Genomic DNA, 12,200 nt, shown 5'->3' with positions numbered 1-12,200 from the left:
TTTTTTTTATATGATTGGGTCTATGCTTCATTTTTGGGACAGATTATACTCAAAGTATGTTCATATTTCAGTTATCAAAAACACGGAGTGAAGACCCACTGTACCTTAAAAAATACACTTATGACTTAACATTCGTATCTTTCCTTTAAATATTTGAAGTCCATTTAGTAAAATGTCAAATCACAAACATGGTTTAAGGACACATACCACAAACAAAAATTTGATGCATGGATTGATATTTTTTGACTGATTTTCAATAGAAATGACATAAATAATAAATCCCTAAAATATTAAGAAATCGTAAGTTTTCTCTGGTGCTTAAATATGCGACTGTGTCGTTTTCTATGTAATTCTATACAAAATTTTGCATCCATTTTTAGCATTATGACAAAATCTTGCAAAATTATCCCACTTTACCTGGTAAACATTATTCAGACTACCTATCTAACTATAAATCTATGAGAAATATTGCTGATTTCTGAAAAAAAGTTCGTGTTATTTATCCGTACAGTATGAAATTGGTATAAAATGTGAAAAACAAATAACATCATTCCAGCATGCATCAAGTGAATGCCAACTCGAGTCACCTCTAAAACAAATACTGTACATGTATAATGTTTAAATTCTGCCTTCACGAATCAATCAGGTGTGTTACAGCCTTCAAAGACTGGTACCTACATATAATAAGATCGTTATTCTTAATTCAGGGGCTTTGATGCGATTACTTTACACCTGAAAAAAGAATGACAAGTTAAACAAAAATTGTTCAAACTCACAAAAAAAACAACTTTGTCGTTGGGGGGGGGGGGGGGGTTCCGATCCTTTTCCTTTTTTACATTTATCAAATATGTTGGAAGGTTTGACATCATGTTGCAACAAAAGAAAGGGGGAGGGGGTCAATGAAAATTTCCATACGAAATTAATAGCAAAAGTACGGAAGTCCATTTAGGACCTATCCGATGAAACGAATTGTCGAATTTGTTATAATTTTATAATTTAATTCGTTATAACAATTTCTGTGGATTCGTTATACCGAATTTAATCTCTTATAATTCAATTTAAGGAATTCAAAAATTTGTTACAATGAATTGAATTCGATATAACGAATTCTAGAACTAGTTATAAAGAATTAACTCGATAAATCGAATTCTTTAATCTGTGATAGCGTATTAAATCCGTTTAAACGAATTCGAAAATCGTTATATAGAATTCATGTATATATTTTTCTATAGGCCCTGATTGTTAAATTTGATTAAACGAATTAAATTCGTTATTAAAAATGTTAGAATTCGTTAAAACGAATTTAATCTGTTATAATAATTTTTTGAATTTGTTATAACGAATTCAACAAATCTGTTATAACATTTTAATTCATTAATACGAATTCCAAAAAAAAAAAATGTTATAAGGCCATCATTAAAAATATCTTTGTTTCCCCTAACCCGACCCTAAAATTTCAAGTTGAGTAGGTAGGTAGGTAAATTATTATTTTTTTTATGACAGTTTTGAAAATACATTCTGAAAATTGAATAATATCGCTATAAATAAGAAAGAACAAAAGAAAGTGATTTTTATGCGCCCGGATCGATAGATCGGGGGCGCATATTGTTTTTGTCCTGTTTGTCTGTCTGTTGTCAACTTTAACCTTCGCCATAACTTTGAACCATAGGAGATAGAGACTTCATATTTGGTATGCATACTCCACTAATTAAGTTCTTTCAAATGACACCAAGGTCAATGACCTTGTGACCTTAACTGTGACCTATACGCTAAAAATAGCTTTTTCGAACTTTGTTGCCGCCGGGTACATAGTGTTTCACAAACACATCTTGTTAAACCTAATATCATACAAATGAAATTTAAAAGCAACATGTATGGTAAATTAATTCACAAATATTATTCATTTGAACTTGTGAAATATCTCAGGCTAGCGTAAATTTATTGAAATTGAATTTTTACAAAAAAGACAAGATTCGCAAAAACTCAACTACATGTATTGGCCATCCGAGTATATTTTATTATGCCCCCGGATCGAAAGATCCCGGGGTATATTGTTTTTGTCCTGTCTGTCTGTTTGTCTGTCCGTTTGTCTGTTGTCAACTTTAACCTTGCCCATAACTTTTGATTGGTTGGAGCTATGACTTTCATATTTCACATGTGTATTCCTTGTGACAAGACCTTTCTTTGGGTACCATCATATATGACCTTTTGACCTTGACCTTGGAGTTTGACCCATTTTTGCAAAATTTTATGAGACTTTAACCTTGGCCATAACTTCTGAACAGTTGGTGCTTGGGGTTTCAAACTTCACATGTGTATTCCTTGTGACAAGGCTTTCCTTTGGATACCAACAACTTTGACCTTTTGACCTTGGAATTTGACCTACTTTTGAAAAACTTTAACCTTGGCCATAACTTTTGAACAGTTGGTGCTTGGGGTTTCAAACTTCACATGTATATTCCTTGTGACAAGACCTTCCTCTTGATATCATCCTCTTTGACCCTTTGACCTTGACTTAGGAGTTTGACCTACTTTCGAAAAACTTTAACCTTGGTCATAATTTTTGAATGGTTGGTGCTAGGGATTTCATACTTCCCATATGTAATCCTTGTGACAAGACCTTCATTTGAATAATAACAACTTTGACCTTGACGTTTTACTTACTTTTAAAAAAACTTTAGCCTTTGCCATAACTTTTGAACAGTTGCAGCTAGGGCTTTCAAATTTCACAGATATATTCCTCGAGACGAGACCTTTCTTTGGGTACCAACGTTTTGTATCTTTTGGCCTGCATTTTGACTTGCATTTGAGAAACTTTAATCTTCGCCATAAGCTGCCATACGGGGGCATCAGTGTTTCACAAATACATCTTGTTCAAACCTACTATCATCTTCGAGTGCTTACACAGATAAAATGTCAAGGGCCTCGCGTGGTGCAGTAATTCTAGTGTTTCGTTTTGGAGTCACAACGTAATTCAGGAGCTTATTCTAAGTCACAGGTCCCGACGTGGGGCGTGGAAATTGGTCAGTCAAATGAGACCGTAAGAAACGTAGGGCCATGCAGTGTCACAGTATACATGTAGATGTTGGCACGATAAAGATCCCTTACTGATGCTTTATGATCAATGGCCATAAGTGCTGAGAAAAAGTCTAACTTAGGAGCCCTCCACCCGTGTTCAAATGTTGTCGACTCAGCAATTTTTAAAGGTATTTTAAAGCAAAGAAACAACCTATTTTCAAGGGCCCAACTAAAGAAAAGAAAAATACACTGGACGTCTCAGGAAGCCATACCATACGCCAACTTTAAAGATTTCAACACTATTTGAAAAAAGAGTACCTGTATGGACAATATTTAATTCAACCAAACCATATCTAACATGATTGAAGTTTCATATATCTAATGTTATAGTCACGAAGTTTACCCCATAAATAAAATGAATGAAGAAACGACATTCAAATTATATTTATCAAGATGAAATAATTATACAAAGATATATTTACAAATCCTATGGTCCTATATAGTAAAAATAGAATCATACATGAAGTGTTTTTTAGATCGAAACGAATGAAATGCAGTGAAATTTATTGATATGCATACACAAAGTGGGCCCCTCATCTGCTCATGAGGCAGGCTTTGTCATGCTTACTACGTACGTTAATTTTAGAAGACACATCTATAAATGCCATGTTAACACTCCTTAGTCATGGTATATTTAATTCTCAAAATGTTTCAAGAGTGTAGGATTCTAACAAGTTAAAGATGTCTATTAAGATTGATACATCGCCGTTGTTTTATAACACTAAATAACCCTCTGTGGCAACATGTTGTGGGCGCCAAATGAGAGTAAAACAAAAGCCGCCATTCTGATAAAAAACGAATTTTGATGAAATTGTACTTTATGAAGTTGATAAACAATAAAAATAAATATTTGAATAATCTTATTATAAAAACTTTTCAGTCGGCACGATTTAAGTGGGTCGGTCGCGTTAGGGGAAACAAACCTATTTTTTATTTTGGCCTAACGAATTAAATTCTTTATAACAAATTGACAATTCGTTATATCGAATTCAAAAATAATTTTGATAGGTCCTAAATGGGATTCCATACAAATGACTATTCTTGGTGGAAAAAAAGCAAACAAAATGGGATTTTTAGTGAGTGACAGTCAGGCACGGATCCAGTAATTTTTTTTTTCCAGAAAGGGGGGAGGTCTACTTCAACTCTAACGCCACTTTTAAAAGTCATTTTTTTCTTCACATACAAGACTCGCCTAACCATTTTAAGAGGGATCCGTATGTCTGAGGTGGAGTTCAGGGTAATTTTTTCATTACTTAAAAAGAAAAAAATTACTCTGGAAATCGGGGGCGGGGTGGGGGTGGTCCGAACCCCCTCTACATCTGTCCATGATGTGGACTTCCCTGGAAATTCTGTACATCAATAAAAGCTTTTTGTTGCTGTTTTAAAATAGCACTGTCTTATCAAGTAAAAAGGGATGATCAACAAGGTTATAGTACTTATCAAGTAAAAACAAAAAAGTCTTTTTAAAAAAAACGTAAAACTGTGATGACTTGCTATTTCACTGACAGAAAAATGATGTTTTATACTGTTATTTATATTTGTGTTAGGAAAAAAAAAACAATTTAGAAGCTCTGATGCAGTATTAACCGCCCTGAACAAAAATTTATTTTCCTTACAATCTTTTCACGGTCAAATTTAAAGCAAAGTTTTATTCTTGTCGAACATATAAAAGTTAACAAAAAAGAAAGAGAAATTTAAAAAAAAGAAAAAAAGAAGAAGAAGATCTAGAAGGAAAGAAAATGGAAGTCACTTGTAAAATTGCATTTCAACTTACTTTCGAATGTATTCTAGAATTTCTACTACAGTATAAAATTGTAGTACTATACCATTTATTACACTCACTACATTTTACAATATTTAATTTAAGGACCAATGACCCTCTGCTATAAATTTCACATTTTTTTAAACTTCCCAACACTGATTTTCATCAAGAGCATTAGCATCAGATTCAAATGAAAAATAGTATGAGGTATGAAGTGCTGCTTATTTGTTTTTTCAGAAAGGATTTTTATATCAGATCATGATATGAAAAAAAATATCACTGAGAATAGGAAGAGTAATAATTTATTATCACAAAATAAAATTTAAAATATGAGATATATATATGAAAATAATATTTAGTCTCATATACCTATTAAATTCAAATTAAGTAATAGTTAAAGCGCTGCTTCCTAAGTCAGAATATCACAATGTTATATGTGCTTGTAAGAAAAATGTAATACTAATACAAATTCTACATTTGGTACTTCTTACATCAAGGCATTTTAAAACTGGTCCATGAAAAGATAGACCTTATTCAATTTATATGGATTTTAAAATTTGAAAAGTATAGACAAAAGGAAATAGAAGTTAATGTTTCCATCATAAATCAGGTTTGATGGAATTGGCCACTCAAAGCTCTCAATTATTAAACTCTGGTAAAGTAAACTATGAGTAATATTAGGATTTTTTACTTTGAAAAGTTATCTCTCTTATCAGAGGGTCGGCCCCCCTTAATCGTAAAAACATGTCGGGATCGTTGTACTCTATAATGGCAATTATTGCGCAATCGGGTGAAAGTAACCGGCGCGGCGGTTGTAAACAAAAAAGAAAACAATTTTGGTTTGCTGATTTTGCAAGTATAGGAATACTAGAGGAATACTATTAGGTTTATTGTACCTTTTTTGCAAGGTGATTGTTGTTTGGTTTTTCTTTCAATATTATATTTTTCCTTTTTCAAAATGCAACGAACTCTGTTAAAACTGGTTAAAAACAAACAGTACTAATATTTATAGAAAGAAAGTATCTGTATTTTCTATATAGCTATAATTATCAATTAATCATAAAAAATTCAGAGAGATAATCAGATTATTTAAAGTCACATATAGTGTATTCTTTGATAAGTTCAGATAACCAAAATTAAAAAGATCTTTCTATTTGTTTTATTACTTCTGTAACGGGAAACTTTGGTGTGTTTCCATATTATCCCTGAGTTCTGCGATTTACAGTGACAAAAACAATAATAACGTTTTACAGGTTTAATAAGTTAACAATCAGGTAACAAATATATAAATAACAAGTGAAATTTAGGGGTTGGTGGGAGATTATTACCTATATCAATAACGATAGACTTGATTCACGTCCAACGACTTCTGGTGCCTGGCTGGGACTGCGACAGGCGTATCACAGTGGTCAGGCCGGTCGCAGATGTCGCTAAGAACGGCCTGACCCACGCGCTGCGCCAGCAACGTTCCCGACTGAATACTATATGTAATGCAATACAGTTTACTATAGTAATAATTATATACAAGTATAACATAATAAATAAACAAAAATAAATCTTCCACCATTACACTTCATATAAAGATAGGACTTTCCTTTAAATTACACAATTGAAATCAATCGCATTTCAAAGATTTTAAAAAATTAAAACAATAACCGATTTGTTTACCGACTCCACAGTTAAATATCAGACAAAGTTTAAAGTCAATTTAATTATAGAAACGTAAGGTTAATCAAGTTCCAACTCGGTGTAATTTTTAATTGGAAAGTAAATAACATATATCATTTGTATATCTACACTTATTCTCGTATTATTATTTTTTAGCTCAGATACGCCATATCACTAATAGCTTTAATATGCTTTTTAGAATCTTTGTCTAAAGTTCTAAAATGGATGAAAATGAAGATTTATTACAAGATCTAATTGAGCATTCAAAGAAGAGGCCAAAGTATGCGTGCATGGTGTCATGGGAGTTTAAAAATGAAACCAAAAAGCCCAACAGAAAGAAAAAGCAGCTGCAGCAAGAATTCCTCAGAGAGCAAGAGGCAAGTAAAGGTTACGAGGAAAAAGACAAGGAGTCATCATCATCAACTTCATCAGCACAAGAAGAAGAATACAATTCAGAGAGTTCGTATTACTCTGATGAAGAAGTAATAGATTCTGAAGAATCTACAGGCAGTTTGGAGGAAGCTGTAGATGGGGTAAATTTACAAAATGACACAAGTTTTATGCATTATCCTTCACAAGCAAATAGTGGATATCGAGCACCAAGTAAAAAACAGCGTAAAAGATGTTATCAGTTGACCTACTTTGATCAGATTCTGCCATTTATGAACTGTGGACTTAGCATTGAGGAAGATATCCAAGAAGTTGTGGCTGAAATCCAGGGAAAGCAAATTGTTGTGTTGAGGGAGGTGCCAAGCCTATCTTTTCTATGTATTAAAATGCTGAGAGGAGTAAGGTTCCCTTCAGATACTATACCCAATCTAATTAAGTCACAGATCTATGTTGCCAACACAGATTTTCAATTTAAGAAATTTCAGTATGGGTGGTTGTTAAACATGCTGGCTTTTGTAGACAAGAAAGAAAATGTATACTTGCGATGGTTAAAACCATCAGGACTCACTGAATGGTGTTATCGTCCCGTAATTCCAATGTGCAGTGTATGGTATCCTCTGCCTTATGTAAAGGAATGGTCAGTACAATTTACAGAAATTTACAACAAGAACAAAGTCACAGCTTGTATGATATACACCAGTGGACATCCCCAGGAATTACAATTTTCTTACCCTTGGAACATATTAAAGTGTGTACCTTGGCTTCTGTCAGGTCAGATATAAATTTCACAGTCACCTGACATTACTTATTTTTCTTTTAATAAAAAATTAGGCAGGGGGTATATTTTTTTAATTAAAAGAAAAATAAGTAATGTCAGGTGCCTGTGATAATTTTGTTAACTGTCCAATAAAAGTTTTAATGAGTGAAATAATATATGTATTGGTTTTACATACCATATTTGCCCCAGTAAGCAGCCAGGGTGCTTGAAAATGTAGAATAGTTTATCCACAACTTAACTACACTGTACAATGCTTAAAAGAAAATTATAAATTAAAAATTGAAAACTCATTTTGTAATATTGCATGATAATACATGTATCTATCAGTACAATTTTTGTTTTAATTTGAAAATGAAAAAGATAAGATCATGTTTTTAATCACATTGCTTTACCTTTTCAGCATTGGGTACTTTAATTGAATGCATGCTACCATCTCAAATATCCCAAAGGAAGCCAAGGGGGAAAGTCCGCTACCAGAGCGAGGAGGCACAACTGAGAAGGGCCACTATAACTGCCAGTCAAAGAATCAAATATACACTGTCTAAAAGGTAAAGTTTCTGTTTGGTATTATGAATAAGTATTGTAATACCGACTGTAAACGAAGTTTGTAATGTACATGTACTAGTATGTAGGAATCACCTTGTCCATCTGTCTGTGCAAATGTGTCCAACCATAGCTTGGCAATAAAAATAAATTGAAATCCCATACATTACATGAAGATTGCCTATGACCTGAGAATCCTTTGACCAAAGGACATTTTGGCAAGTTCTAGGTCGCTGGCAGTGCCAGACAAAGTGTATAATTTATGTTCAGTCTATAATTTTCTATGCATAGACACTGGAAATGAGTGTCATCACACACAGACTGCTGAGAGTTTTTCATGGTCTAACCCAAGGTCATTTGTACCAGCTCAAGGTCACTGTCATAAAACTGTGTAATTCCTCTCCTGGCTATCTTGCAATGGAGAAGCTATAGAAAACTCATACTTGAGTCAAAAATTGCTTATGATCTGAGGGTGTATTGTGACCTTGACTAAATCATTTTGACAAGTTTTAGGTCAAGTTAAGGCAGAAAAAGTGTAAATTCATGTTCACACATTTCTAATAAAGAAACACTGGAAGTTCATACTCAGCAATAAGATTACTTATGACCTAAGAGAGTTTCATGACCTTAATCTAAGATCATTTGACATTTGTACAAGAACAAAGTCACATTTAGAAAAAAAAACAAAAAAACAATGTATATATAATTCCTGTCCTAGTTATATCATGCAATGAAGAAACATTAAAAGGCCATACTTGAGATAAAGATTGCATGTTTATAATCTAATTCCATGTTCACTTGTAGAATTTAACTGTGTCTGTCATGGATTTGTTTAGGTTATATTTATAACTATATTTAAACTAAATTGAAATTTATTTTCATGTTATGATGCTTTTACTAGTACTAATCAATTTTTCAGAAATTTTATTCCTTCTGCCGCTGATATGATGTTGATTAAATATCCTATTACTATTAGAACCAAGTTTTCACAAACAAGAAAGTTTTTTCCAGACATTTCACTGCTACAATACTGATTTTTGGACATCTTTGATTAGAAGAGCTTGAAGATGACTTTGATTAGAAATGTTTACTTCTTGTTTAGATAAGCAGAGGCATCTTTCTTCACGAAGAACAGTGGGAAGATATTTTTAAAAATAGTGTTATTCATTCCCCACTGTTGATATAACTTTGTGCAAAACTTGACTAACATGGCATAAAAGTTGTCAAAAAATATATTGAAAACTTGCCTCTTCATGTCTGTAATACAAAAAAAAATCCTAGAAGAATGCATGTCCTACATGTATCACAATATTTGAAGAAATATCTCTGAACTTGTAATGTCTGAGAATTGATAAGAATGAAGAAATTAAAAAAAAAAACTTGCAAAGTTTATGATATTGACAATTTTTTTTGTAGACTTCCCAAAATTGTTGCAGAGTTTTTTGAAATGGCCCTTCCTTATGCATTTTGGGCAAGAGGAGATATTCATTATGCAACAGAACTGTTCTGCCATCTCTCTCAGTCACAAAAAAGATGTATGTGCTACAAACTTATATAGTCAAACTGTGTTAATAAGGAGTCCACAGTGTATAAGGTCATTTATTTTGTCTTTTTAGGTCACCTGAGTCACTCAGGTGACCTATTGCTATCTCTTTTCGTCCGCCGTTGTTCTGCAGTCATAAACTTTTGAACATTTTCAACTTCTTCTCTGGAACCAGCAAACCAATTTCAACCAATTTTGGCATATAGCATCTATGGGTGAAGGGGAACAAAAATTTTGAAATTCATGGCCCCTGCCCCCCTGGGGCCTGAGGGGTGGGGCCAAAACCATCAAAATTAATGCAATCTTTAAAAATCTTCTTCTTTACTCCTGGACATCAAGCAGTCAAACTGTTGGCATGATTGTAATAAGCATTGAGCCCTCTACCAAAATTGTGAAATTCATGGCCCCAGGGTCAGGGGTTCTGGTGCTAGGGCGGGGCTATATAGATCATATAGTGAAAGTGCATTATTTCTTTGAAAATCTTATTCTCTACTCCTGGGTATTATTGAAACAAATTGAATACGTAGTTATGATAAGCAAGGGTGACTCTACCAAAATTGTGAAATTCATGGCCCCAGGGTCTGGGGTTCTGGTGCTAGGGCGGGGCTATATAGATCATATAGTGAAAGTGCATTATTTCTTTGAAAATCTCCTTCTCTACTCCTGGGTATTATTTAAACAAATCAAATACATAGCTATGATAAGCAAGGGTGACTCTACCGAAATTGTGAAATTCATAGCCCCAGGGTCTGGGGTTCTGGTGCTAGGGCGGGGCTATATAGATCATATAGTGAAAGTGCATTATTTCTTTGAAAATCTTCTTCTCTTCTCCTGGGTATTATTTAAACAAATACATGGTTATGATAAGCAAGGATGCCTCTTCCAAAATTGTGAATTTCATGACCCCTGGATCAGAGGTTCTGATATTGGGGGGGGGGGGGGGGGGGCTCTATTTATTATATAGTGAAAATGCATTAATGCTTTAAAAATCTTCTCTGCACCTGGGCATATCAGAGGCAAAAAGAGTAAAAGTTTTAACAAGGAAGGGTATTTTTACCAGATTTTTGAACATCAGAACCATTTGATCAAGTGTTCTGGTCAAGGCCAGGGCTCTATTAATTTGTATTCTACTGAGAGGAGTTATTCCCCTTTGCCATGTACTTTTGATAATTAATCACTGTAAATAATGTACTTGAAAGGTTAATAGATTAAGAGAATTATGCAAGAATTTTTATTGTATAATACAAAAAGTACTTTCATAGTTTTAATGATCAGGTAGACTTGTAAGTAACAGATAAATAAAAATGAGACAAAAATAACTTGTCTTATTAAATGTTCATCAAAGACCAAGAGAGGCCAATGTAAGAGATAAAAGAGTACAGAAGCACTGATTATAAGTTTGTTTATATACTGTCTGGTGAGTGATAAATGGGGAACAGATTAGAACCTAATTTATGTACTGTTAATGAACACTAGACTAATTATTTTGTTGATCCTGATCAACCTATTTTTCTTGCTTTTGGGCAACAAAGCTTCATCTTTCAGTTCATTTTATACTCTATGGATCCTCTAAATTGTTGTATTATACTCAGGTGACCGTTAAGGCCCTTGGGCCTCTTGTTTATTGGTACTACACATTTACAAAACACAACCTTCTAAGGAAATTAAATAGAAATAATTTTTCAGCTGTAATGTGAAATAACCTTGCGATGTTCTACTGCATTTTTCACACTTGTGGCAGTTTTATGTTTTAAACAGTACTTGATTAATAAATTGATGCCTCAATATAGAATAGATGTATGACAAACATACATATTTTGTTGTAATAATTAGTGTTTATGCAGTTTTTTTTCTATTTTGTTTTTTGATAGGCAGATACAAGGCCTTATTTTTGAATGAAGCAGGTCGGATGCATGCCGTTTCAGGGGAAACAACTAGTGCTGCCAAATTTTATCGATTAGCTTCAGAAATGTTAATATCTAAACCAAAAAATACAATGCATGTTCCTGAATTAGAAGGTCAGACCATGATGCTGTTTGCCAATCTGAATGACCAGGGGTGAGTAGATTACAGTATAACTCAGATATTGTGAACTGCTAGGAACATTCAAATTCAATTTATTTTAACTGTAATTTGCTGTATGTATAGTTGGTCTTTCTTTGATACAAAAAAAAACTTCAATATAAGCAGATATTCAATTAATGCATGTTTTCTTTTAACAAGTTTTACTGTAACTGTGAAAACTTTTAAAAAATTTTATAATTACTTTTGTTATGCATCTTTTTTAAAACCATGCAATTTCTTCAAATAAAATACATGTATGTGTATTATTTAATGGAATTAAAAAAAAAACATGCAGCTATTATGGGTACATTTTGCATTTGTGTAAATACATGTAGTGATAACATCTAATAGATACTTTTGGAAAGTCTTATTCA

The 12,200-nt window shown here is 33.0% G+C and overlaps 1 protein-coding gene across 1 annotated transcript in view; it reads left to right on the top strand.

Moving 5' to 3' along the window:
• The first annotated feature begins 6,727 nt into the window (after positions 1–6,727).
• The window catches only part of LOC133196160 (uncharacterized), a 22,353-nt gene continuing 16,880 nt past the window's right edge, over positions 6,728–12,200 (top strand). Inside the window, exons 1-4 of the mRNA XM_061332089.1 lie at positions 6,728–7,669; positions 8,077–8,224; positions 9,636–9,754; positions 11,634–11,820. Of these exons, the coding sequence (XP_061188073.1) occupies positions 6,730–7,669; positions 8,077–8,224; positions 9,636–9,754; positions 11,634–11,820 (1,394 nt within the window). The 5' untranslated portion in view covers positions 6,728–6,729. The remainder of the gene's footprint in view (positions 7,670–8,076; positions 8,225–9,635; positions 9,755–11,633; positions 11,821–12,200) is intronic.

This window comes from Saccostrea echinata, unplaced genomic scaffold (genome assembly GCF_033153115.1).
Source record: "Saccostrea echinata isolate AGI-Se365-2 ecotype Australia unplaced genomic scaffold, CSIRO_AGI_Sech_v1 ptg000030l, whole genome shotgun sequence".
NCBI classification, from domain to species: domain Eukaryota; kingdom Metazoa; phylum Mollusca; class Bivalvia; order Ostreida; family Ostreidae; genus Saccostrea; species Saccostrea echinata.
This window is presented reverse-complemented; position numbering and strand designations above follow the sequence as displayed.